This window comes from Lepidochelys kempii, chromosome 5, assembly GCF_965140285.1.
Source record: "Lepidochelys kempii isolate rLepKem1 chromosome 5, rLepKem1.hap1, whole genome shotgun sequence".
In the NCBI taxonomy this organism is placed as follows: Eukaryota; Metazoa; Chordata; order Testudines; family Cheloniidae; genus Lepidochelys; species Lepidochelys kempii.
Genome location: NC_136384.1, coordinates 120,487,914 through 120,515,423, shown reverse-complemented (window position 1 = coordinate 120,515,423; position 27,510 = coordinate 120,487,914). Strand labels below are relative to the sequence as shown.

Sequence of the window (27,510 nt, the reverse complement as noted above, 5' to 3'; positions counted from 1 at the left end):
GCCCACTTTTTAAAATGCATTGTAAACTTCTCAGTCACTGAGGCCTTTTGGAAAATTTTACCCATAGTGCTTCTGGCTATGAACAGTCCCAGCAACTTCAGGGAGACTACTCATGGTAGTAAGTGCCATGAGCCTCATCCAAAGCCTATTCAAGCCAATGCAAAGTGTCCACTTGCAGGGGCCTCTGGATCAGGCTGCACATTTGGTCGTAGAATGCAGAATCAGACCCTCAGGCTGTAAGCTCTTTGTGGTAAGGACCTGCCATATCAGACACCTCCAAAGCCTTAACACACTTCAGGGCTGTGTGTAAATAGCAAACATTAAAGAAGAATGAAAAGTAATAACAGCTTGCAGCACTACACTACAATCAGGCTAGAACCCAAAGCTTTTGTGACAGATCAACAGTAAGATGTTAACACCACAAACTTACCCAAAACATCTTTGCTAGTTGATTCCCTAACTAATTCCAGAAACCACACACAGAGATCACTTCTACATCCTCACACCCACAATGATGGCGTTAATGTGATAGTGGGAAAAATTCTCAAAAAAAAGCGCCTCAGTGACTTAGAAGCCTAAATCTTTTATTGGGACTTGGGCTCCTAAGTCATGTAAGGCACCTTGGAAAAGTCACCCATCATCTTCACTTTGCTGTTGAGTCCTCCACTCTAGCAACCGTGATGGTGCTCCATTGCGATCACAAGGCAGCATTGTGATCTACATGGAAGCCCAGGAGTGGCTTTTTTAATCTGTGAAGTGCTTAGAAGTCACAAACCTTTTAGATTTGGACCTTGTCAAAGTGCTCTATCTAGGGTGACCATGGCAAACCATTACTGGAGAGCAGGGCAACATGACTTTTCAAGGGCCTTGACTCATAAGATTCACCATCACTGACAGGAGTTTTTGTATTACATTAGTGACTAGAGGTCACAGCAGAAATTGAGGCCCCATGGGGTTTGGCATTGTACAGAATCCCTGCCCCACAGTGCTTGCAGTCTAAACAGAAAAGGATTGTGAGGAATATTTTACAGACGGGGAATGAGTTACTTAAGGTCTCATAGAAAGAGCTGGGAACAGAACTCACGTCTCTGGTGTCCCAGACCAGTACATTAGCAACTGTAGGATTCATGCAGGGTTCATGCACTTGGCAACATTCAGGGCACACCCCGAGTGTTGTGCAGGAGCAGTGCACACACGGCTCCTCTCAAGGGCATGAACCTTGGAAACTCACCCAGATGACATGAACCGTGGGAAGCCTCCCAGGACTGGGCTCAAGGCCCAAGAGCAAGGAATGCGGTAGATAGAAATTGGTAAATAAGAATATTAAACGAAGCCAGTGTATTCCTTTTATCTGTTGGAGTATGTAATGCGCAGGAGGAGGGAGAGAAATAAAAGAGAGGGTGGAAAGCTGACAGGCAGACCAGCCCGTCAGCAGACCAGCCTGCTTGCTTGCTTAAAGCCTTGTTCTGTCTTGTATTTGAACCGCAACAAGCAACAAAACTGTTCTTCCCTGTGATGCAGGAGCGCTTGGGTAACCCACACACCTTCTGGGTGTGGTGTTCTCTCCCATCTAGTGGCACTGAGACCATTTAAAGAGAGAGATAAAATGAGTCTGCTCAACAGCCAGTTGGCTTTTAGCTCATCCGGTAGAGGCTCATGCACTGAGCTCCAGAGGTTTGATCCCGCCCGCTGACAACCGGGGTCTGTCAGCGTTACACTTGTGCCTTGAGACCTGCACTGTTTGTGACTGTCAGTGGATGTGCCTCCAGCCTTTTTCTTTTAATAAATAAACCTCTAAATAACATAGCACTAGTTGTTCTGATGTATTGCTTGCTGCTCTGTATCCAGCTACAGAATCTGAGACAGGCTGAACTGGGCTTGCTAACTGTCAACATAAACGGCCTGATTCAGGTCTCCGTTATAGTCGTGTCCATCAGGATTAGTTCCATTGAGGTAAGAGGAGCCAAACTGGTGTATAAACTCGGGGCACTGAGATCATAATCAACGCCATAATTTTGAAATGGCAGGAGGTAGTGCCCTGCCCACTGTGGCCCTACGCTTTTGGATATGTCTGCCCCTGGGCTTTCTGCTATACTTCATCTCTGGCATTAAGAAAGTCCAGCAGAATCCCTCTTTATATCTTATTTTTAATGGTTTAGTTTACTGCTGTTTTTGTGTTTTGTGGGTGTTTTCCTCCCCTGTCTGCTCCAGATTTTTGGTTATTTGGCTGTTTTGGCTGAGTTGTTGATTTTGTAATACAGTCTTTGAGAATGTGGCACTCCAAACCAAAATGAACAGTATTTCTAATGCCTAGTAGATCACGGCTGTCTGGAGGTGTGCTTCGTCGATATACAGGATACATGTATAAGATAAACAATGTATCCCAGAATTGCAGACTACCTTGTGGAGAGCTGGATGCAGGCAAGTTAGTAGGGGAGAAACAACAGCTGGGAACCATCTGGCGGCAGAAGAAGAGCTATAGAAGTCCGGCCTGGAGAAGAGCATCCTGTCACATCTGGGAAGCTCAGCCTTTGGGCTGACGGAGGAGAAGCTACATTTTCAAAATGTGACATACTAGTTGCTCCTGCAACTAATAAACTGCATGCACAGATATGTACCTACACCTGCTAAACACACAGATGCCCAGATAAACAACTGCCTGTACTTGCAACTACCAGTCTGGGGTGCACAGGTGAGAGTTTGTGCACATGCATATTTTTCAGGAGCAATTTTGGTGCAGAGATGTGAAAAATTAGCATTCAAGATTCTACAGGAATTCCATCCAGCGAAGACTTGTTACAACCAAAATAGCACACATTGCCAAACCACATCATCATTTGTACTGCTATGTCAGGCTGCAGTAGTTTATATACACTTAGTGCTAGACATAAATACATACACTCACAAGCACAGTGATTGCCAATGAAGTATCAACATTTGCTAATAGCCACAACGCAGTTATTTCCATTCTAAATAAAGGGAAGAACCGTGACATCTCACGTACCACTTTGTAGTAATTGCTGGTGAAAGCTAGCTTTTCAGTGGTGACATACTTTTTGATGTATATATGTTTATATTGTATACACATCTCTCTCTCTCTCTCTCTCACACACACACACTCTGACAAGATAGCTCTGAGACCCTGTTTATCTTCAAAACCACTTCTCCGGCCATTTAGGGACAGGTTTAAAAATAGAGAGGGAGCAAGAAACAGACACACACAGACTCTAGGTCTACATGCAAAATATGTGAGTTTGTGCACCCATGTATGTATGATTAATCACTGCAATTGTTGTGCAAATGGATGCATAGGTGTTTAAATACTAACTTTCATATTTGCTACAATTAGGATATATTTCCATGCAAATGCAGCTATGTAAATACATGCCCATTTGTCAATCAAATCTTGGGGATTTTAGAAAAATATCAATCTAGTCTTTACAGTTCTGTACTTAAACTGGCTAACACAGATGCTGTGATGCTTCCTCAGTGTGTATTACTTCAGTACAGCTGTATCAGTTTATCTCTGCACATCTTACCGCAGACAGTTGTTTTCAGCAACACACAGAAGCTAAACAACGACAGAATAAGCACCAGTTGTATCAGCCACCTTCCTTTCCTGTCGTGCTCTGTCTTAACAGTAAAAAGCTAAATTTCTTTAAGCATACGAATGTAACAGGCTGGTAGTATTTGTTTAGCGGGTGTTGTTCTGCCTGGGAAAGGATTAAGTGTATTCTGTAGATTCATAACGGTAGGAAACTTGTTCCCCCTGCTGATTATAACTGATGTGTGAATGACTCTCTGGAGAGAGGGGATCTAGGGCAGGAGTTCTCACAATACATTTTTTGGTGGTCTCAGAGTGCGGCTACCAACTCTTGCTGGTGGCCGCGCTCACATTTTTTCCTAAAATACTTACTTAACTTTAGGAAAAACAAATAAATATGCCCATATACATGTCCAAATCATTGTAATTTATTTATGTAGGATTTTTTCAGACTCAATAATAAAAATAATGTACAGTTGTCTCTATTCTTTAGTGGACCTAAACAGAACAGAAACATAAATCAGGTGCTTTGCATGTTCTTATCTTTTTGTTGTTATTTCTTTTGCTTTTTTTTGGTTGCTTTTAAAAAAAATTGCTAGCTAGTAAGTCTGCTGCTGTGAAAAGTGATATTTGTATGTTTGTTAATAACACTTTTCACAGCAGACTTACTCAGCCCCAGCAAGCCCTGGGATAAATTAAGCCCTGGATGGGGAGGTGGCCAGGGAAGCGGTGGGATCCAGGAATGATGGCGGGGGTGATGAGCCTGGGACCAGAGCCTGGAAACAGAGCCTGCTACCACGGGGATGGAACCCGAAGCCCCACAGCCACCAAAGCCTGCTGCCCCATCCCTGGGAAAGCGTGGAATTCACCAGCTGCTGACACCTCCAACATTTGTATCTCCGGAGAGGGGCAGGGACCTGGGGCCACTGCTTCTCCCCCTTCCCCCCGATCACAGGAGGCTGTGGCTGCAAGAAAAGCCCCTGGTGGCCACATTTGAGAAATGCTGATCTAGGGTATGAGACATGTAGCCTTTGAAAGAGGAACCCTAGAAGCAGCCAAGGTTAGGGAGAAGGTTTAAGCTAGTCTTTATTTGTTTGTTTGTTTGGGTGTTTGTTTATTTTAAAGCAGAAAGGGCGTGAGTTTGTACTTTATGTGCTATGGGTTAAATTGTGGCTACAGTGAAGTCATATGGGAACTTCTCCTTGTGTGTTTGTACAGCAGGTTAGGAAAAGCACCAGCGCACAGTTAAGAAAATGACTCTGACCTTTGCAGGCAGGTGGTTTTGTCCAGGTTCCATTTTCTAAACACACACTTCTCAGCGACCCCTCCAGCACGTACCCGCTGTAGCACGAGTAGGTGATCATGTCTCCGTACTGATAAAATGTGCCACGGGCCAAGGCGTTTTCGATGTGAGCAGGGGGCCCACAAGAAATCTCTAAAGAAAAAGAAGAAGCCACCATGGGCTGATAAGCTGCAGCATCTGGGAACTCGTTGACAATACAGTACATAATGTCCCTGTCTGTTTAGGGGGCGAGCCTGCAGGATGCTGAGCACTGCCAAGAAGAGTGTGGGGAGCAAAGCTCTGCAGAGAGAGGCTTCTGCATGGTGAAAAGAAACGCACACAGTGTCCAGCAATGAAGACAGACCTCGCCACTAGCACCAAGTTTAACACTGGTGAGAAGGGGGAAACTCGGCATGATGGGGACAGAGAAAGGGGGTGACCAGGAGATAGGGCTTAATTGTAGCAGACACAACATTGTGCATAGCAAATCAAAGAATGAATGTGCATAACGTGCATGGCAGCCATTTCCAGGGCATTCCCCACACTCCTCTCCAACTGCCAGCCAGGGGCAATGGCGTACGTATTGGTGCTTAAAAGTTGTAAGTAGAAGAGAGTGACATTAGGCCTTGTTGTTAGGGCTGCCCACCAACAAAGAAATATGCTGGAAGGGTATAAGAACACGGTGCATCTCCCAGCCATCTTCTCACAACGGCCGCCCTGAATTCAGTTTGTACACTTACTTTCACATTTAGCTCTTGCTGGTGTCCAAGTCTCGTCAGGGTTACAGGTCATTGCAGCTTGTCCTTTAAGTTGATAGCCCTCCCTGCACTTGATTGATACTTTCTGGCCAACATAAAATTCTGTCTCAGACAGGCGGGCATTCTCTGGGATTATGAAAGGCACAGGACAAGGATTTGCTGTTCAAGTGGGGGAGAGGGGAGAAAAAATATTTGTAAAGCATGTCTGCAAACTCTCTCCTCTTTTCATCATCAAATTGCAAAACCAGCAGAAGGAATGGACTGATTGATCCCAATTTTAATCTTTAAACAGGTGTAAAGTTGTGAGGCTTGGGGTCACAAAATAAAGATAATGGGCCTGATTCTCATTTATACTAATGTTACTTTACACCATGTTCTGGGGATGAAAACCTGGCTCTGCTGAAACCAATGGCAAAACTCCCATTGCCCTCCATGGGTTCAGGATTTCACCCTGGCTGCAGAAGCGGGCATTGAAGAGGATGTCAATGTAATTTACGTTGCTTTAAGATCCCCTTCCACTGCTAGAGCAACGTGAAGAGGTTTTAGTGTAAACAAGAAGCAGAGCCTTTGGGTTCAGTCGGATTTACAGCGGCTTAACGGCTCCGGAACAGGGTAAAGAAGCAGCAGAGTGCCAGGAAATCTGTCCCTAAGGGTGTGCACCGTGAAGAGTATTAATATTCAACAATTTACAGGTTACCTATTGTTCCTGCACACTGTAATTTTGTGCTAAACCCTCCTGGCCTTCCTCATGGGAGCATTTCCATTGATTTAAATAGGACGGGTTGCATGACAAATGTGATGAGGATACAGCACGATGTGTACACCAGCAGAGGGGAGGCTTCTTCTATGAAGCTAGAGACACACTTGTCTCTTGTTTAAAAAAAAGAGATGATCCACCTAGTGCAATGCAAGACAGATCTAAGATCAGTTACAGCCAAATAAGATTAAATTGGGGGTAGAGGGGCAGATTTAAATCCTTTTAAAGCCCTTTTCCAAATAAAGTCACCTGCTACTGAACAGTTTAGTCTCTCATTTTCACAAACATTTGTAGGCGGATGTTGTTATTTTTAATGTGCCTCAGTACTACTCAGTTCTTTCCCATGCACATAGGTGTCTCCCAGAACCCGCAGAATAGCGGAAGATTAAATTTCGCTATGCAAGGGAAGTTTCACTTAAGTTACAGAATTTCACTAAGTGAGGAAAAACTGGGATAGGCAAATATATTTGATTTTGAACTTGACCAATTCTGCTCAGTCACACCAGTATAAAGCTGGGTTGGCTCCAGCAAAGCCAATGGATTTACTCTCAATTAACAATGGTTTAAACAAAGAGCAGGACGTGTCCTTTAATGCTTAAAAATCTTCCTTATCGACCAAACACTCACGTTTGCACAGCGGTATCGGGTGACTCCAGCTTCCAGTTCCTGTGCACTCTGCTATGGGCTCCCCTTCCAAGCTGTACCCTCTGTCGCAGTAATACGCGGCTCGGCTGCCAACTGTATCATTTTCATACAGAGCCTTCCCATTTGCCAAGGAAACCAGAGCTTTGCATCTGGTCTCTGCAAGGAAATAAAGTCATTAATTTAAACTATATTAAGCCCATACCTTATTCTTTGATTATCGTGATGCGGTGTTTATAATAGCAACTGGAGAACAATAAAACCTAGTAAGCAGTAACAGAAAAATCGGTAGCTGGGTTGGTGGCTGAACTCCTCCTAGTGATGGAGAAAGGGCGAACATCCAGGCATGTTTTTAACAAATCACAGAGAGTTTAACAATGTTGGCCCTGGGGCTTTGGACCCCGGTTAGTTGCAGGGGATTGAGCTTCAGTGGTTCCTTCCTTTCCACTTAGAGAGATCCCAGAGCGTACTGTTCTGCCTCCGCAACAGCGGGTACTCGCCAGATGGGATACTGGACTAGAGGCATCACCGGCCTGATGGGGTGTGACCATTCCTGGCTCCCAAACGGCACACAGCCAGTGGGAGAAGCTGTCAGATGATCTGGGCTGCGCTGCCATCACTACTCAAATGACAGGCAGCCGCATGTCTCACCTTCCATTTGATTCAGATGGTGCAGCTTCCCTGCTACCCAAGAGTCTAGATGAGCTAGAGGCCTGGACAAGAGAAAGTTGATGGGACCTTAAGCCACGTAAGACAGAGGTGATGCCAGCTGACAGGCAGGAGAGAGCATCTAGAGCGGTGGTAGGGTTCATGTGGATACAGTAATATCTACTCCGTTACTGAGGGGCTATGCCCACTCTCTGTCAAGGAGGTTTGCAATTTTGGGGTGGTTCCGGGCCCTTGATTGTTCTTGCACTTTGTTCATCTCCATCTGGCTAGATGCCTGTGATCTTTTCTTTCTGATGTGGGTCATCCAGATCCCAGGCCAAATTATCACAATATGCTCCGCAAGTCACTACCCTTGAGATCTGTGGGATGGATGGTTGCTAATGCAGCATCTGAATATCTTTTCCACCTGCCAATGAGCTGAAGGTCCTACTTCCTGTGCCTCAGGATGATCTGCCTGCAGCGGGGCTGTGAAGTGATCTCTCGGCCCTGCCCCTTCACACGGAAGGGAGTCACTGGCATGCCCTGAAGGCTTACCCTCCAGGTGCTGCTGTTTCACTGGCTCTGGGGAGGGCAGTCCCACACCGGTCTGAGTGGCAGACCATCAGCCTTGGCAGCCAAGTGAAACTCGTAGTCCTGTTGTGACACTGACCCCTGGGGATTGTGCCGCTGGGTGTGGAAAGGCATCAAAGAGATCAGTTAGCAAACTGCCCTGGCTGCACTGCTGACACCTCCCTCTCTCATCTCCTCTGCCCTGTGTACACTAGCTGGCCTCTCTGTTCTGCTCCGCACCCAAGTATTCCTGGTGCAGCTGTGAAGGGGTCAGATCCTCCCTAAATCTGTGTGAGAGGCTGGATGTAGGGAAACTGTAATTTCCACTTCACAGGCGGGGAGGGTGAATGAGGATGTCAGCAGCAAATAATGAGGGTAAAGGCGGCTGAAGGGTGCTAGGGTCCAGTACAGAGGACAAAGGGTATCTGTGTCAGGGGCAGGAACTGTATGAAAAGAAGTGTCGGGGCAGGAACTGAGCTCAAGAGTGCGCCTCTGTGTGCGTCATGAGAAGGCGCTAAGGACACAAAGAGGCCAGAAAACACAGAGGGGCTTTTCCAAGGAAAAGAGGAGTACGGAAAGGGGAAAGTTTATATTTAAAGTTTAATGCACATTATAAAGTTTATAATGTACTTTTGTTTGATCTACTCCCATGTATGCTGATTTTGGCCAGTGTCATCTGAGGGAAAAAAACTGTATGTCCATACATATTTGGAATCTTGTCAATTACTTGTTCCCCTTTTTTGTTTACAGCTCTGCCTCCTGGTTATAAACACAAACAATTCATGCTTATAATTTATTCTGGTTTGGGGCAGGAATAACAGGACATATTTAAGCAGTCTTTGAATTGAGTAATTTGCAGAAAGGTGGTGTGTGTAAGCTAAATTTGTTGTGACAATTATTTTTAAGTTCTTACTGCGTGGTACCAACCTGACTAAAATAATAAAAAATAATTAATAAATAAACAAATAAATTAATAATAATTAAAAATGGCTCTTCAAATGGATTTTCTGAGCCACTGGGAGAAAAGTCATTTATTCTCATTGTCCATAGTCTTTGGTAAAATGGTGAGTGCCCTTAGCTCTCATTGATGTTTATAAAGCTATCATGGTATCTTGCAGATTCAGACCCTAAAGGAAAATCCTTCCTGTCTGATAAGCCTTCTGGTCTTAATAGCAACTCTCTACTCTAGGAACCATTTCCTGTAATACTTTTAGCTGATTGGGTACCAGTTACATAGCAATATAAAAAGAACTACTGCACCTCATTGTTCCATGGAAGAACATTTCCAGAAAGAGGTTTGATTCTCTGGCTGTAGGATATACATACTGGTATGCCAACAAGAACGATAACGATTGCTTTTCCTATATCAATAGGTATTGGGGCATAAAACTTAACAGTTACCTTCACATGATGGGAGGGGTTTACTCCAGGTCCCATTGGCAAGACATGTGATATTCTGGGGCCCAACGAGATGGTATCCAAAATTGCATACATAGGTAACGTTACTTCTGTAAGCACTTCCTGAGGTCACGGACACTGCATTTTCTATAGAGGGATGTGGCTCGCAAGTTATCCCTAGAAGAGAAGTCTCTGAGTTTATCATCTTTACAGTATTTATACAAAGCTGTTTGTTTTTATTTCTTCTCTTTTGTACACAGTATCATACCCTACTTCATAAAATGAGTTAAAGGAGGACAAAGGGGAGGAAACGGAGGCTGCAAAAGCAAGATAGAAAGAAACGTGACTATGTCTCAGAGGGAGAGAATCACAGATAGGTGGGGCAGCATTAGAGGACAGGCATTCACTCATTTTGTACAGTGGTGAAGTGGAAAGGGGACCTAAAAATTAGCACACATTGCAGCAGCGCAATGTGGAGGTAGAGGAGTAAAAAGTGAGGGAGAAAGGCTGGACAGAATTCCTTGCAAGAGGCTATGATGCCCCTAGAACACGTTTATGAAATGCACAAAGCAATTACGTCTACTTTGTCCCCCACCCCAAAACAAGTCACACCTCACTGCTCTGACAGCAAAACAACCAGCCTGCAGTGATTTGAGTTCCACACCCTCAAACAACCCAGCTGGGTCAGCATTGGCACCCTTACGACAAATCACTGCAGTGTGATATTCAATGATACAATAAAATTCAGACATTACAGGCCAAGCTTTCCCGTCATTTACCCCTGGGCAGCCACAAGTCATGCCATTTCCATATGCAACTGGGTGGAGAATTTGCTGCAGCATCTTTCAGACCAAAGCCTCCATCAGAGTCAAAGAGGAAACGCAAACTATAACTCCTCATTTAGGCTTTGTCTGCAGTGGCATTTTCCCTGATATTTCCCACCAATGCGCTCCTGCTGGTGCAGCTCCACGGGTGGCAGCACTGGGGGAGCGCTTGCGTAAACCACCAGTGGCTTTTTACCCCTAGGTGGTCTAGCCCTGCTCTAGAATGGCACTCACCTTGCTCTGGTCTGTACTTACGCATGCACGAAGGGGCTGAGGGACTCCACCGTCTGTTAACATGACAGATTCTTCGGCTGGGTCCCTGTAGTTCAAAGCCTTGATTACAGCTGTAGAGAACTTCATCCCCAAATAGGAACTCCTCCCCATGAACGGATCCATTCTCTATCGATTCTGGTGGTCCACAGGAGATCCCTATACCACAAAATATGCTGTTTTAATCAGATGCCTTTACAAACTGCCTGTCTCAGCCACAAGCCCTTCTCAATCTTCTCCTGAGAGTCCCCAGCAGAGCAATTAGAATGGAGGAAATGTAATTTTCATATATGCAGTATGTATGCAAATATTCCCAGATTATTCCATTCACTGGCAAAGACATCCTATAACAGCTAGCCCAGAATGCTGTCTGGGGCTTGCCAGGTACCCCTAAAAACAAATCTGATGTAGGTTGGCTTTAGCTGAAGGCATTAGAAAATCTTTTTATAGCCACATGAATGATGTTAAACTTGAAAAGGAAAACAAAAAGCAAAATTAAGATTCAGGGTAAGTGTCTCAGGGTTGGTTTACACTTAAAAGTTATGTCAGCATAGCTACATCAGTCAGGGATGTGAAAAAACCCACACCTTTGACTAATACAGCTATGCCAACAAAACCGCCAGTGTTCACACAGCTATGCGGATAGAAGAGTTGATGTAGCTAACTCTGTTTGGGAGGTGGTGTTCCTCCACTACCAGACAAACTCCTTCGGTTGGTGTATGCTGTATCTACAACAGGTAGCTACTAGGACTGTCAAATGATTAAAAAAAATAATTGTGAGAGATTAAAAAATAGTCACTGGTAATCACAGTTTTAATCGCACTGTTAAACAATAACAGACTGCCATTTATTGAAATATTTTTGGATGTCTTCTACATTTTCAAATATATTGATTTCAATTACAACACAGAATACGAAGTGCTCAGTGCTCACTTTATATTATTATTTTTGATTACAAATATTTGCACTGTAAAAAAGATAAACAAAAGAAATAGTATTTTTCAATTCACCTCATAAAACTTTATCGTGAAAGTGCAACTTACAAACATAGATTTTTTTCATAACTTTTTTATTTTTGAGTGCAATGTAAAACTTTAGAGCCTACCAGTCCACTCAGTCCTACTTCTTGTTCAGTCAATCACTAAGACAAACAAGTTTGTTCACATTTATGGGAGATAAAACTGCCTGCTTCTTCTTTACAATGTCACCTGAAAGTGAGAACAGGCATTCTCATGGCATCTTTGTAGCCGGCATTGCAAGGTATTTACATACCAGATATGCTAAACATTTGTATGCCCCTTCATGCTTTGACCATCATTGCAGAGCCCATGCTTCCATGCTGAAGACGGGTTCCACTCAATAACAATCGGAAGCAGTGCAGCCTGAAGCATGTTCATTTTCATCATCTGAGTCATGTCATCACCAGAAGGTTGATTTTCTTTTTTGGTGGTTCGGGTTCTGTAGTTTCCACGTTGGAGTGTTGCTCTTTTAAGACTGCTGACAGCATGTTCCACACCTCATCCCTCTCAGATTTTGGAAGGCACTTCAGATTCTTAAACCTTGGGTCGAGAGCTGTAGCTATCTTTAGAAATCTCACACTGGTACCTTCTCTGTGTTTTGTCAAATCTGCAGTGAAAGTGTTCTTAAAATGAACAACATGTGCTGTATCATCATCCGAGACTGCTATAACATGAAATATATGACTATGGAGCAGGAGACATACAATTCTCCTCCAAGGAGTTTAGTCACAAATTTAATTAACACATTTTTTTTTAAACAAGCGTTATCAGCGTGGAAGCATGTCTTCCAGAATGGTGGTCAAAGCATGAAGGGACAAATGAATGGTTAACATATCTGTCATGTAAATACCTTGCAATGCCAGCTATAACAGTGCCATGCGAACACCTGTTCTCACTTTCAGGTGACAATGTAAATAAGAAAGGGACAGCATTATCTCTTGTAAATGTAAACAAACTTGTTTGTCTTAGCGATTCACTGAACAAGAAGTAGGACTGAGTGGAATTGTAGGTGCTAAAGTTTTACATTGTTTTGGTTTTGAGTGCAGTTATGTAAAAAAAATAATTCTACGTTTGTAAGTTGCACTTTCTCGATAAAAAGTTAGCACTCCAGTACTTGTATGAGGTGAAATAAATAATACTATTTATTTTGTTTATCTTTTTTACAGTGCAAATATTTGCAATAAAAAATAATAATATAAAGCGAGCAGTGTACATTTTGTATGCTGTGTTGTAACTGAAATCAATATATTTGAAAATGTAGAAAAACATCCAAAAATATTTATAATAAATTTAAACTGGTATTCTATTATTGTTTAACAGTGCGATTAAAAGTGGGATTAATCACAACTAATTTTTTTAATCTAGTTAATTTGTTTTGCGTTAATCGCTTGAGTTAACTGAGACTAATTGATAGCCCTAGTAGCTAACTACAATAGTACAACAGCTATGCCGACACAGGCTCAGTAATGTAGACATAACCTTTGTAAATGAAAGACATTCAGGGCCTAATTTTCACACTGCTGAGCACCCACAATTCCCATTGACTTCATGTGACGCCACGAGGTCAGCAACTGCCCTGAATGTTGCCTTAAATTGTAAAAGTGTTTACGTTTGGGGCGTGCCCTTAAGATTGAACAGTTTCTGGTTACATTAACCCAAGCTTTATCCAAGCACACTGGTCTTCCTATCTATGATTGGATATCTTTTTCTTGGAGTTTTAGAAAGGGCCCTGGACTGGTCTCACGGTTAAATAATAGGTTTCAGAGTAACAGCCGTGTTAGTCTGTATTCGCAAAAAGAAAAGGAGTATTTGTGGCACCTTAGAGACTAACCAATTTATTTGAGCATGAGCTTTCGTGAGCTACAGCTCACTTCATTGGATACATACCGTGGAAACTGCAGCAGACTTTATATACACACAGAGATCATGAAACAATACCTCCTCCCACCCCACTGACCTGCTGGTAATAGCTTATCTAAAGTGATCATCAAGTTGGGCCATTTCCAGCACAAATCCAGGTTTTCTCACCCTCCACCCCCCCACACAAATTCACTCTCCTGCTGGTGATAGCCCATCCAAAGTGACAACTCTCTACACAATGTGCATGATAATCAAGTTGGGCCATTTCCTGCACAAATCCAGGTTCTCTCATCCTCTCACCCCCATACACACACAAACTCACTCTCCTTAAATAATAAATAATAGTTAAATAATAGTTACCCAAAGCTTCACTCAGTTAAACTGCAGAGAGGAGGTGTCAAAATATAACAATCAGGTCCCATTAACCAAACAAACCCTTTAAGGTGTCTCAAGTTGGGAACCCAAAAATTAAGGCACCAAAAATCACTGGTCACCTTTTGAAAAGCTTTGTCCAGAAGTACTGTTTTCTTGGAGAAAACAACCTCCTTATCTTCAGACGATAGCAATTTTGCAAGGAGATGTGTCATAATAGTCGCATTAAAGTTTTATGTGCGTTGTAACAGTTTAAGTAACAGACAAAGCAAACTGAACATTAATACTTATCTGCCATATAAAAATATTCCCAAGCCACACTAGACATATAACACACTAATTTAGAACTCACTTCTGCACACTGGTGCGGCTCCACTCCATAGTTTGTTTCCTTGGCAGATACGTTCTGCATCACCCTATCACACAAAAGGAAAAGGATCATGAAACAGCATAAAATCATTAGGATTATGTCATTACTGCACTGCAGGAGAAGAGCATCAAAGCTGCTCTCATTTTTTCAGGTTTCAGAGTAGCAGCCATGTTAGTCTGTATTCGCAAAAAGAAAAGGAGGACTTGTGGCACCTTAGAAACTAACATTTTTTTGAGCCTAAGCTTTCGTGAGCTACAGCTCACTTCATCAGATGCATTCAGTGTAAAATACAGTGGGGAGATTTATATACATAGAGAACATGAAACAATGGGTGTTACCATACACACTGTAACGAGAGTGATCACTTAAGGTGAGCTATTACCAGCAGGAGAGCGGGGGGAAGGAGGGGAGGAAGTGAAACCTTTTGTAGTGATAATCAAGGTGGGCCATTTTCAGCAGTTGACAAGAACGTCTGAGGAACAGTAGGGGGTGGTGGGGGGGAATAAACATGGGGAAATAGTTTTACTTTGTATAATGACCCATCCACTCCCAGTCTTTATTCAAGCCTAAGTTAATTGTATCCAGTTTGCAAATTAATTCCAATTCAGCAGTCTCTCGTTGGAGTCTGTTTTTGAAGTTTTTTGTTGAAGAATTGCCACTTTTAGGTCTGTAATCGAGTGACCAAAGAGATTGAAGTGTTCTCTGACTGGTTTTTGAATGTTATAATTCTTGATGTCTGATTTGTGTCCATTTATTCTTTTACGTAGAGGCTGTCCAGTCTGACCAATGTACATGGCAGAGGGGCATTGCTGGCACACGATGGCATATATCACACTGGTAGATGTGCAGGTGAACGAGCCTCTGATAGTGTGGCTGATGTGATTAGGCCCTGTGACGGTGTCCCCTGAATAGATGTGTGGTCTATTTTTTCATGACCAGTCTTGACTCCTTTATTCTGCTATCCCTGTACATGTTCCCTCCTATAGAAATCTGTGTACCGAGGGAGAGCAGAATGCTTTAAAATCTTTGTGCCTTGCTGCGACCCCTTGACTGCTCTACGCTTGCACTAGTTTGTCACCGTCCTCAAGGGGAAGAAATGGGGAAAAACAAATGTGCCATGACATTCTCAGCCCTGGAGAGAGGAATTCAGAAGGTCAGCGGATGTTGCATCACTACCACCACCCGCCATGAACTGGGTAGGAATGCAGGATTTAGGGTGGGATCCAATATAGCTCCCACAGAAAGAAGCAGGTGAAATCCAATGAGCTGAGCATCCTGTGCACGTTCCGGGGTTCAGACCTTGGTAGATGAGAAGGGGCAGCAAGCACTTAGATTCCTGGGTTTCTTACGTCTAATAATTACAAAATAATTACAAAATACTACTTAGCACGTTAAAGCACTTTTCATCTTCAAAGCACTTTACAAACGTTCACTAATTAACTCTCACAAGACCCCTTAGAGCCAGGTCAGAATCTCCACTGTACGGATGGGGGAAACAGAGGCAGGGGATAAGTGTCTTTCTCAAATCCGTAGAGTGAGTCAATGTCAAAGACAGGATCAGGATTTAGTGTCTGATGTCTCCCAGACATGTACTGTGAGCAGTGGATAGTGTCCTGCTCTGTAGAGGTTATTTATGGTGAAAGAAACAAACTAGGAGAGTAAAATTGCCAGGTTGGTGGGCCTGAGTCTCTGCTCACACACACCTCATTTTACATCTGTGCTACTCTATTGAGTCCAGTGGACTTTCTCCTGGTTTACATCAGTGCAGCTGTGGTGAGAATCTGTGCCACAGTGTAGTCATTGCACCGGCTTCTCTCCCATTTTCACTCATTTTTGTGTAAATCAGGAGTAACTCCACTGAAGTTGATGGAACCACATTGGTGTAAAACCAGAGTGTCTGAGGGGAAAATCAGACCCTGTGAGTTCAGTCAGTCACTAGAAATTGGGGCAGACTCTACTCAGTTATACCAGCGTAAATTGGGAGTGACTCCAGTGGAATCAATGGAATTAATCCAGATTTGCACTTGTAACTGAGAGCAGACTTTGGCCCACACAGCTCTGGTTAAGGTCTTTAATAAAAAAGCACTGACCGAGATTGTATCTGTAATTGTTTATAAGCATTCCAACAGTGTTTATCGCCGTAGCAGCATTCCACAAACACTGACATAGTTAGCCAGCCAGCACCCCTGTGAAGCAGGGAAATGGTGTCCCCATTTTGCAGCGGAGGAAACTGGAGAACAGAGAGGTCAAATGACTTGCCCATGGCTACACAGGAAGTCAGTGGGAGAGCTAAAGTGAGACTCTAGATCTCTTGATTCCCAGTCCTGTGGTCTTTGTGCTCTAAACACAGGGTTGGGAATCCAAGACCATTCTGCATTCTCCTTGCCAGCAGTGTCTCACCTGTTTCCAAGAAGGTTTAGATGGGTCCTCACTCCAATACTCATTTTATGATGCAGGAAAAATGGCCTAACTTACTCCTTTCAAAAGCAGCTGGGCAGAGGTGAGCGCTGCAATTAAATAATACTGTACTTCTATCCCATCCCATTCACGTGTTCTAGGCTATGTCACTTGTCCTCTTGCCTACATACTGTAGTACACTCTAATAGTTACGAGCACTTTTTCAGGACATGGCAATTAAACAGTCTCTTTGGTCACAGGACATTAAGTCCACCCTCTAGGTTTGGGTTTTATTTCTTTCACAAGTTATGTCCATATGAACAGCCCCTATTACCAAGGGCAGGTGTTTACTTTAAAGTATGCTTGTAGTTAGGGCATCATGCCACGGCAGAGCATTTCAGAGGAGTGTAGGGGACTTCTGTTTTAACAGCAGGGAGGCAAGACTGACACTAGGGGGTGTCGGTGGAATAATTCCTAGGAGCTGTACTATTTTTCATTTGGAAGAATTTTACAGTGGGTTTCTTCTGTCTCTGTCAGAGAGGTAGCCTCTGTCTTAAAATCAGTCCATTACTGCAGTTTGATCCAACTATCACCATAAAATATGCCTTCAGTATTTACACGTTGTTATTGTAGGGTTCCATTTTTTGCTAGCCTCACAATATCTTGAACAGATTTACAAAAGCATCCTTGTCTATCTTCTCCAGATCAATGAGACTACTCACATCCTTAACGTAAAGCAGGTGTGTAAATATTTGGCTGGGGCAGGACTAGAATATTCAGCACCTTGCAGGATTGAGCCCTAGCAGGCTGACTTAAATATTGTATTATTTTCATCATTATTATTTGTATTGCAGTAAAGCCTAGGACCAGGACCCCTCTGTGCTAGGCGCTGTACAAATACAGAATGACGACGAAAAGGTCACTGCCTCACAACGTTCACAATCTAAGTATTTTCTGTTTCAGAACTGTTCCCTACCTTACCTTCGCTGTTCCTCACGTTACCATCACAACACCTGCCAGGCTCAGTGCAGGATTGGGCAAGGTTAAAAGGCCACTTTTCATAATTTATGGAAGAATCAGAAGGAGGTAAGTTTTCTAACTTGTGATAGGTTAAGACTTGCAATTATCTTTTCAGTAACTGTTCCTTTGTTAAGACAGAATGGGCTAATTATAAAAGCACAGGACAGAGCCAGAAGCATTGGACTCTGTGCCCTACCCTGCCCCGCCCCGAAGTAAATCCGAGCAAGCTGCTGCAACCACTTTGTCTTAGTTTCCTTATCTGTAAAACTGAGATACTATTTATCTCCATTGAGGAATATCTGAGGCTGAGATCACTAATGTTTGTGAAGTGCTTTGAGATAGTCAGGTGGAAGGTGCACGAAGGGAGCTGTGGAGTCATAGCAGGAGTGCTGAACTGAGCTGGGGTTGAGGAATCTGAGAAATAAGTCTATGCTTTCACTCAGTAGATCCAAGGGTGAGAAAATAACTCTCCATTCTGGTTTCTCTTTGCAACACCTTAATAGAATCCACCGATTAATAAAAAGCTGCATTTGCTGAGGGCCAAAACAAACTTGTCTTCTTACAACTCCCTCCCCTCCCTCCACCCACTTCTTGCATATGAATTGCTGACCAGTATTTTATATTTGTCTGAATTGTAACCTGCTCAAGAAAGGGCAGTGGTCTTTTGAAGTGTTTTGTAAAGCCCCATCCATATGTGCACCATTCTATAGGCAACAGCACCAACAGCAAGAAAAAGGCATAAATGTTCAGCAGAAGTTAAGAAAATAATCAGTAAGGAACTGCCATAATACATTCTACTAAACAAAGCGTATAAGCAAGAATAATAAAGATGATAATACAAGGGCTAAACTTAATAGTATTGGTACATATACTGTGGATTCAGTTGATTTACCTGTAATTCATAGCCAGCATTGCATTGATAAAGAACCGCATCCTTGTAGCTGTAACTAGCACCAACCACAGTTCCATGTTCTGGGGTTTCTGGTTTCCCACAAGACACAGGAACACAGATATCATCAGAAAATGATGGCGCCCAGCTGCCATTGTGCTAAAAAGCAAGAGAAAAAATATTTGTAGAGCTTGTTAGCAAATGTAAAAATAATGAAAAGAATTTATCATTTTATACGAGAAATAACTATTAAATGAGCAAATCAGAGAACATGTGGGAGAGAGATCTACCAGTACAGAGATGGGCAATAACTCTCATTTATTATTATTTGCACTAATGTAACGTTCAGAGGCCCCAACCTAAACTGGGGACCCATTGTGCTAGGCACTGAACGCTCACATAGAGGTGCTTACAGAGAAAGGGCAGAAGGGGAAACAAGCTCAGCGAGGTGTGAAGGGAATTGCTCAAAGTCGCACAGCAGGTCTGTGACTGAACCAGGAATGGAACCCAGCTCTTTAGACTCCTAATCCAATGCACTACCCGCTAGACAACAATGCTGCCTCTCCAATGTACCGATCAACAGCTTCAGCTACGCATCTGAATGCCCAAAGAACTGTTCAGCAAACAGAGGGGAGTAGAATTGTTTTTTTCACCCGTTTACATTTTTATGTTAAGTTTTTGTCTGTTGTGGGATGGAAAGCAGGAGCGAATGGACCCTGCAAACTGACTCAACAGAAATACAAAAAAATAGCACAAGCAGGGAGAGTTTATAAATTCTTCCAGTTTTAACTCTGGAAGGCCCTGAACTTACACATGCCTGTAGGCATGCTGACCTTGGCTCACATGAGTAGTCTCCCTGACTCTAATGGAACTACTCCCAAGCCTGAAGTTAAACAGATGGGCAGATACTTGCAGGATTGAGGCCTGAGGTGTTATTGGCAACATAACTGAAGAAGTTTGTTTTTTACAAATACACCAAGGCTTGAGGCTTTTAAAGGTGCCAAGGGATTAAGATGCATGATCCCCATTAATTTCAGTGGGAGCTGAAACAGAATTAAGAGTTAAAACAGAATCAAGTAAGTGAAAAATAATGTTTAGTCACAGTACAGTACTGTGGTTAAGTAGTAATAGGAGAGGACTGTTTCCCAAATCTGGAAGTCTGTGTCTTTTTCTTAAGGGAGGAGCAGGACCTGCTGTATATTTTACAGTGCATTACACCTGTATTGTGTGCAATCAGGAAGCAGGGCCACATTCTACCCACAGATGAGTACACACCTCCAAGGATAGGGTTCTGCACCTATAAGAAAAGAAAAGGCCAACACTCTTTACCTGGCATGTAGATGTGCTTGCTCCCGACAAAGTAAAGCCTTCTGTGCATGACAACGTGATGCTCTTATTCACAGTAAACTCATCACCAGAAATAATTACATTGGTTATATTTGTGGGCACGGGACATTTTGTGAGGCAACAGGAAATGCTCTTCGGAGACCAGTGTCCATCTTCCTGACAAGTGCATGTATCCATTTCTGTTTCCATCACGTAGCCCTCCAGACATCTGCAATGTATCAGAATCACTGGACAGCTATGGTACACACGCGGACGATGTTTTAATCCTCAAGGTACAAAACCTATCATGTGGCTCAATAGTCAATATTTGTTTCTTATTAGCAGTGTTCTAGACTTCTGTATCAGTTCAGGGCATCCTGCTGTGATAGGGTTGAGGCATTTTTGTTGTGTGTTTATAAATCTGGTGGCAGAAGTTTGAATGCTCTGGCCAGATCCTGAGTCCATCCCTGGCTGCGTCACCCTGCTCCAGCAGGACAACGTAAACGGGGTGGATTCATCACCCTGATGATTCCTTGTGCCTAGGGGAATCCCCATGTGATATAAAGCCACAGGAACAGCTCCTACAGTTTGGGCAGAGAGAGTATGGCTGGGTGAAAGGGGTATGGTCACAGTGTTATGTTCTGGGGATTGCCAGCTGCTGGATCTGTCCCTGGGGGCCATTGGCAACCTTAGGGCTGCTCTTGCTTGCACCAGGAATTGGGCAAATCCCAGGCAGACCCCAAGATTGGGAGACTGCAAAGCTAACTTAAAGACATATTTGCTTTACCCCACACAGTCCTGCATTGAGTGCAATCCAATTGGACTGGAGAATTTGGCCCTCCATGGGGTCTGTCTGTATGTACACATGCACACAAACATACACACACCAGTTAAGTGTGCTTAAGTGAAAATCCATCCACCCAAACTCTTAAAAGTAGGGAAGCGACCTGTTCAGGTACCTTCATTTACACGCTGTCCCACCCACCCATCCGTCCCTCATTTTAGCCACTCTCACTGATCGAATCCACCCCTCTGCTAATACACTCACTTCAGCCTCATAGAAACACAGACACACACATACCTGGAAACTGTAACACAAAGTTTTTACCACAACCTCAATAATATTAACGTATACTGTGCACTCTCCATGGCTTAAATGCATGATAGGCTATGTGTTTGCGGGTAAAGTATGAGGCTGGAGTGAGGCGTTACATGGCAGCAGGAACCCCAAGAGTGTGTGTTAACCTCCCCGTGAGGTCCGCTCCACAGCCTTTCACTAATTGAATTTATTTGTTTGCTTTAAAGGTCCTCATAGACTTTAAGGTAGAAGGGACCATTTTGATCATCTAGTCTGACCTCCTGCACAACGCAGGCCACAGAATCTCACCCACCAACTCCTGCAATAAACCTCTCACCTATGTCTGAGCTACTGAAGTCCTCAAATCATGGTTTAAAGACTTCAAGGTGCAGAGAATCCTCCAGCAGGTGACCCATGTCCCACGCTGCAGGGGAAGGCGAAACCCCCCCCAGGGCCTCTACCAATCTGCCCTGGAGGAAAATTCCTTCCTGACTCCAAATATGGCGATCAGCTGAACCCTGAGCATGTGGGCAGACTCACCAGCCAGATACCCAGGAAAGAATTCTCTGTAGTAACTCAGATCCCACCCCATCTTCCTATGTTCATTCCATTGACATTTCAGGGAGATGTAATTACAGCAGCCTTCTTACCTGTACTGGACTCTGCTTCCATAGGTATGGGCCTCTCCGACAGCCACTGCATTAGGAATGGAAGGTGGGGGTCCACAGGACAACTGCTCGCAGAGTGGATACGGCTCACTCCAAACGCCCTTATCTGTACAAGTCAGCTCTGGCTTCCCTTGTATGACAAAGCCCGTTATGCAGTTATATATTACAGCGTTCTCATCCACAGAGCTGCTTCCACTGATAAAGGCATTGGGGATTGTTGGTGGGGAGCCACATGAAATCCCCCTGCAGTGTGGAAAAGCAGAACTCCATTTGCCGGCTGCCTCACAGGAGAGTTCAGAAGGTCCTAGCAGTTTAAAGCCCTCCAAGCACTGAAATTGTGCACTTTTCCCACAGCGGAAATCTTGCCCAATAACAACCCCGTTCTGGATCAGTGGCGTGGGGCATTCACAGGGGAGGCAAGAGGGGAGGCTTCCCCCCCATGAGCCGTTGGACAAACACTGCCGCAGTGGATTTCCACGTAACTCATAACCGGGAAAACACACGTACTGTGTGTATTCCCCATAACTGAAACCTGAACTATTCAGGAAGCCATGAGAGATGTCTTCTGGGGGTCCGCAATTGACTGGCTCACAGTATGGAGCTTCTCTATCCCAGGTGCCATCAGCCTGACAGGTAAGTATGGATGCTCCATGCAACGTGTAGCCTTCACTGCAGCGATACTGAATTTCCTTCCCAACGCCATATTCTGATCCAATAATTTCCCCATTGGGAAGAGGTAGTGGTATTGTGCACTTGATGGATTTACAAACTGGACTGATTCCACTCCAGCTTCCATTTGCAAGGCAGACTCTGCTCCTGTCCCCATGCAGCTGGAAACCTTCATTACAGCTGTACTCCATGTGTTTTTGGAATGTGTATTCGTCTCCAGACACTTGGCCATTTTCTAAAACTGCTGGTTGCCCACAAGAAACGGGGATGCAAATAGGCTCATTCCCATCCCATTTTTGGTTATCCTGGCATGTCCTCTTATCTGAGCCATTTAACTGGTACCCAGGATCACATTCATAATGGACCACACTCCTGTAAGTGTAGTTTTCTCCCTTTATATTTCCATTCATGAGTTTGTTAGGTGTGGTACACAATACCACCTCACAATATGGAGCAGCATTACTCCACTGTCGGTTAGGCAAACACAGCCTTGTGTCGGAACCAATTAGCTTATACCCTGGTTTACAGGCATATTGCACTACGCTACCAAGTGTATTCTCAGTAAAATGTAAAAAGCCATTCTCTAGGGGTGAGAGTAAGTCACATTCTATTGATATGCAGACAGGGGCACTACCATTCCACGTCCCATCCTCTTGGCAAGCTAGTATGGGGTTTCCCAATAGCTCATAACCAGAGCAGCATGTGTACATAACTGTGGTTCCATATAAAAAGTTTGTTAACTGTACTGCATTAGTTTCCTTCAAAGGACTTTTTATCTCTTTCCAGTTACTACCAACTAACGTGTGGGAAAGAGGAGGGCTCTCAGTAAGATGTATTCTTTCTTGGTCAAAATGTCCTTCTTCGCTTCTAACCTGCACATATTCCCCAAAGTCAATATGGGGAGGCAGGCCACAGTCTGTTGGTAGGCAGACTGGAGTAAAGCTAGACCATCCCAACTCTTCACAAGTCTGCATGGCAAGACCAGCCAGCTGGAAACCTGGAAAGCAGCTATAGATGATCATAGCACCATAGCTGTAGTCTGCACCTTCCACAAAACCGTTCTCAATGGGCCGAGGGGGGTCACAGTTTATGGCTTTGCAAGACGGAACATCGGCGTCCCAGTCTCCTGTCTCTAAGCAGCTCAGTACATTCAGCCCTTTGAGCTGGAATCCTCTGTCACACGAATATGTAACAGTATGCCCATAATGAAAGTTTGTGTATGAATATTTGCCATTCTGAATCTCCTTCGGTTTTGGGCATTCAACAGGCTTGCAAGCTGGCTTTCCACCTAGCCAATGACCATCTTCTCCACAGAGAATAGTCGTGTTCCCCAGTAATTCAAAGCCTGGTTTACAAGTGTACAGTGCTGTGCTGAGGTAAGTAAGACCCTGCACATCTACAATGCCATTCTGAATTTCTTCAGGCTGGGGGCATTCTACTGGAATACATTCTGGCAATGGAAAGCTCCAGGAGCCATCAGCTTGGCATCCAATTGTAGATTCTCCCTTCAGTAAAAACCCATCCATGCAGGTGTATGTCACGGTGCTACCAAAATGAAGAGATGATGCCACAGGCTCACCAAAGGGAATGTATGGAGGCCCATGGCACAGTACAACCTTGCAGACTGGAAAGGAATCATTCCACTGTTGTGATGGCAAACATTTCAGCACCGAGGAACCATGCAAGACATAGCCCTCTTTGCAGGAAAACTGTACAACGCCTACTTGGTGAACCATCTCTTTCAAGACGAGCTGATTTTCAATCAGTGGTGGTTCTGGGCACTTTGTTGGCACACACTTTTGGCTTTGTTTTTTGTTCCACTTCCCAGACTTCTGGCACGTCCAAGAGGCATCTCCCATCAGCTCATAGCCCTCATTGCAGAAAAACTCAACCTTGGATCCCACATCAAAGCTTTCTCCCTTGGCATATCCGTGCTGGATAGGAGGTGGTTTGCCACAACTGAGAGGAACACAAGAAGGTGGCGATTCACTATGCCACTGACGATTTGCTTGGCAGACTGCAACTGAACTGCCAACTAGCTTGTAGCCAGCATTACACTGGTAGTACACCTCGTTCTCAAAGAAACGGCCAGTCGTACTCTGTAAAATGGGTGAGACAAATGGTAAGTAGAATGTAAAAACTCTTGACCCTGGCAAATGAATTTTGATTTTATTAGTCCTTCTGTATCTAACTGCGAACCAGACACAAGGATTGATTGCAAAGAAATAAATGTCTGCACTAGAAATATAGGGGGGCAAGTTCTGCCTTGACTTGCACCCGCTGAAGTCAATGGAGTTGCACTGAATGAAACATTAAAAAGTTTTAAAACTTAATGTTCAAAATTTAAAGATAGAAAATCTTTTCCTGGCCATATATGCAAAAAAATCTGTACACAAAAAGGGAGAAGAGCAACAGAAGGTTGGAAGTAGCCAGAGGCGACCTCTGCAAATGACATGGCTCTTTAATTGAAAGCTTTATCCAGTGTAGAGCAGTGGTTCTCAAACTTTTTTTTCCCGCAGACCACTTGAAAATTGCTGAGGGTCTCGGTGGACCACTTAATAATCTTTCCAAATGTTGTTTGTACTGTTAGCTAACTATTGTAAAGTGCTTTGGATAAAATAATAACCATAATAATTAACACAGTCTGAGAACCTCTGCTGTAGAGCTAGAACACCTGAGATTGCAAGTACAATACTGCAAAGAAAACTTTATAGGTACAATGAATACTTATGATAGAAAAACAGTATACATGATAATACATAATAATAATTGAGCAAACGGAAATAAGAATGCACTAGTGAGGGAGTTTCATTTTTTCAGCTGATTTAGCCACTCTCTATAACTGGCCTTCATAAGAGAAAGAAAACAAGTAATTATAATAAGAAGAGTTTGTTCCCTTAAGGAAGCAGTTAAAATGGCTCCAGGTACATTATGCACTCTCAACTTCTCCTAGTGGAACTGTCCTACCATTATCAACCTAATTACATGGGAGCCACTGTGTTACAATCATAGTTCAGGGGTAAAAGGCAGTTTCATGTTTGGTTTCACTCTTGGAATCTTGAATCCCACACTTGGAATCCCACTCTTCCTATAACTTATTACTGCAGCCTCACCCCTCGAGAGAGGATGTTTGTTCCCCCTCTGGCCTCAATTCTAATTGAAGCTAGACCTTTAAAATAAAAAATAAATTTGATCTCGCCTCTCCCCTCCATACCCCATGAAGTTTAGCATGAAAACATTTCTTTGTACAGCAGAGTAGAGCACGGGTCCAGCAATAAGAGAAAAGCTGCATTCATTACACCTTTTAGCTCTGATGATGTTATTGACTTCTAGCTTTTATTCATTTCAATTTAATTCGACAGTTTGGCCAAATTCTACCCTCAGCGGGAGCGGTGTGTACAAGGAAGAATTCATCCCAGAGTTATCTGTTTATTTCAGATCAGACGTTTCTGGTAGTATGCACAAAAAGAGTAAGGTTTATGAGCTAGCTGTAGCAGCTGGATAGATCTCTAGGGAGCAGTGGGAACTGGCCCACAGACTGGAGAGGACAAACATGTAGCGAGACATTAGGAAAAGCAATTGGCAGAGTCTCCTACATCAAATCCTTGCTCATAATAGGAAATTCTGTTAATGGGCTTGTGTTTTTGAGAAGCCTAAGTCACAAGATACAAGGCCATCCCCATCATCCTTTTGATTATCAGTTCTAGTTGCATCCTACTTCAACTTTAGTGGGCTAGCCAGTTGGAATCTTTAAGACACCTCAACTTTGCCAGCGCAGCAAGCAGCTTGGAAAACCCTTATCATACCTCAATGACTCCATTTTCAAGCTTGGGTGGTTCTCCACAAGACACCGGATGGCAGGTAGGTAGGGTACCGCTCCAGTCTCCTGTGGCCTCACATGTCCTTTTCTTTTCTCCTTTGATATAGAACCCTTTGTTGCAGCTGTAAGCCACCACTGCTCCAAACCTGTAGTTGGCTCCACTCTTATAGCCATTTCTAATACTCGGCGGTTCCCCACAGCGAACTGGGATGCATTGGATGGTCAAAGGAGACGGAGTCCACTGGCCACCTCTGTTGCACTCAATCTTAGCAGATGTGTTTAGGACAAAACCTTCCATACACTTGAAGCTCACGGCTGAACCAGCAGGAAACTTTACTTTATTAACTGATTCCAGGATGGTGTACGACACCGTGGGCGGCCTCTCACAAAAATCAGCGACGCAGTGGGGCATCTTCATGCCAGCAGGAGGCACCCACTTCCCTTGAGCATTGCAAAACAGCTTGGAATTGTCCTCCAAGCTGTAGCCATCTGAGCAGTAGTAATAAGCTATATCGCCAAACAACCGATGGGCGCTCTCTGGAGAAGCATGTTCCACATGGGGAGGTTCATCACAGGAAACAGCCAGGCACTGCTGGCGACTCATGCTCCACTCACCACTGGCTAAGCATTCTACCGTGTCAGGGCCACTTAACGTGTAGCTGTGGATCAGGAAAAAACCAACGACATATGGAGTTAGACTGATAACTGAAGTGTTAAGCCACCCCACATCCCCCGGACAACTCTACAAGTGGAGCTTCCTAGAACGGTGAAGCGTCCACTTTAGACAATAGTCACAACTCTCGTGTGACTGTTTACTGCTTAGATACTATGCCAAAGGCTGCTATAGAAAAACCTATTATCTATGGAGAAACAGGTTAGGTAGTCTGGCTCTCTGGACACACAGCAAGACTTTACCTTTTGGTAAAGCTTTTCCACCACAGTCAGAACAACATTTACAATAACAATCAACCTTCCGCACCAAATGGAAACAAACCACAAACTTCTACCCAAAGCAGAGCTGCTTATAACTAGAGAAGGAAGAAGAGTTGAAGACTCTATGAAATCCAGTGGGTTTGCTATGCCAATCTAATTGACCTATGAAGTACTCAGATACTATGGAAAGAGATATCAGTACAAAATCCTAAGCTAGTTAGCTAAAAATATTGTTGTTAATGGATATATTGTCATTTGGTAATGACTCCTCCATAAGAAACCACCAACATATATAAAAAGAAATACTTTTAAAATTCAGTATGACATGTAATTTGTTCCCAATCCTTCACAAATACTGCAATTTTAATATGTAGTCAGTGGGTAATATTATATTTA

The 27,510-nt window shown here is 43.6% G+C and overlaps 1 protein-coding gene across 1 annotated transcript in view; it reads right to left on the bottom strand.

Moving 5' to 3' along the window:
* The window catches only part of SVEP1 (sushi, von Willebrand factor type A, EGF and pentraxin domain containing 1), a 170,354-nt gene that overhangs the window by 18,670 nt on the left and 124,174 nt on the right, over positions 1-27,510 (bottom strand). Inside the window, exons 37-46 of the mRNA XM_078852948.1 lie at positions 26,168-26,840; positions 21,675-24,460; positions 19,950-20,175; positions 18,624-18,779; positions 14,297-14,360; positions 10,679-10,852; positions 9,603-9,776; positions 6,969-7,142; positions 5,567-5,743; positions 4,809-4,979 (exon numbers count right to left, since the gene is read on the bottom strand). Of these exons, the coding sequence (XP_078709074.1) occupies positions 4,809-4,979; positions 5,567-5,743; positions 6,969-7,142; positions 9,603-9,776; positions 10,679-10,852; positions 14,297-14,360; positions 18,624-18,779; positions 19,950-20,175; positions 21,675-24,460; positions 26,168-26,840 (4,775 nt within the window). The remainder of the gene's footprint in view (positions 1-4,808; positions 4,980-5,566; positions 5,744-6,968; positions 7,143-9,602; positions 9,777-10,678; positions 10,853-14,296; positions 14,361-18,623; positions 18,780-19,949; positions 20,176-21,674; positions 24,461-26,167; positions 26,841-27,510) is intronic.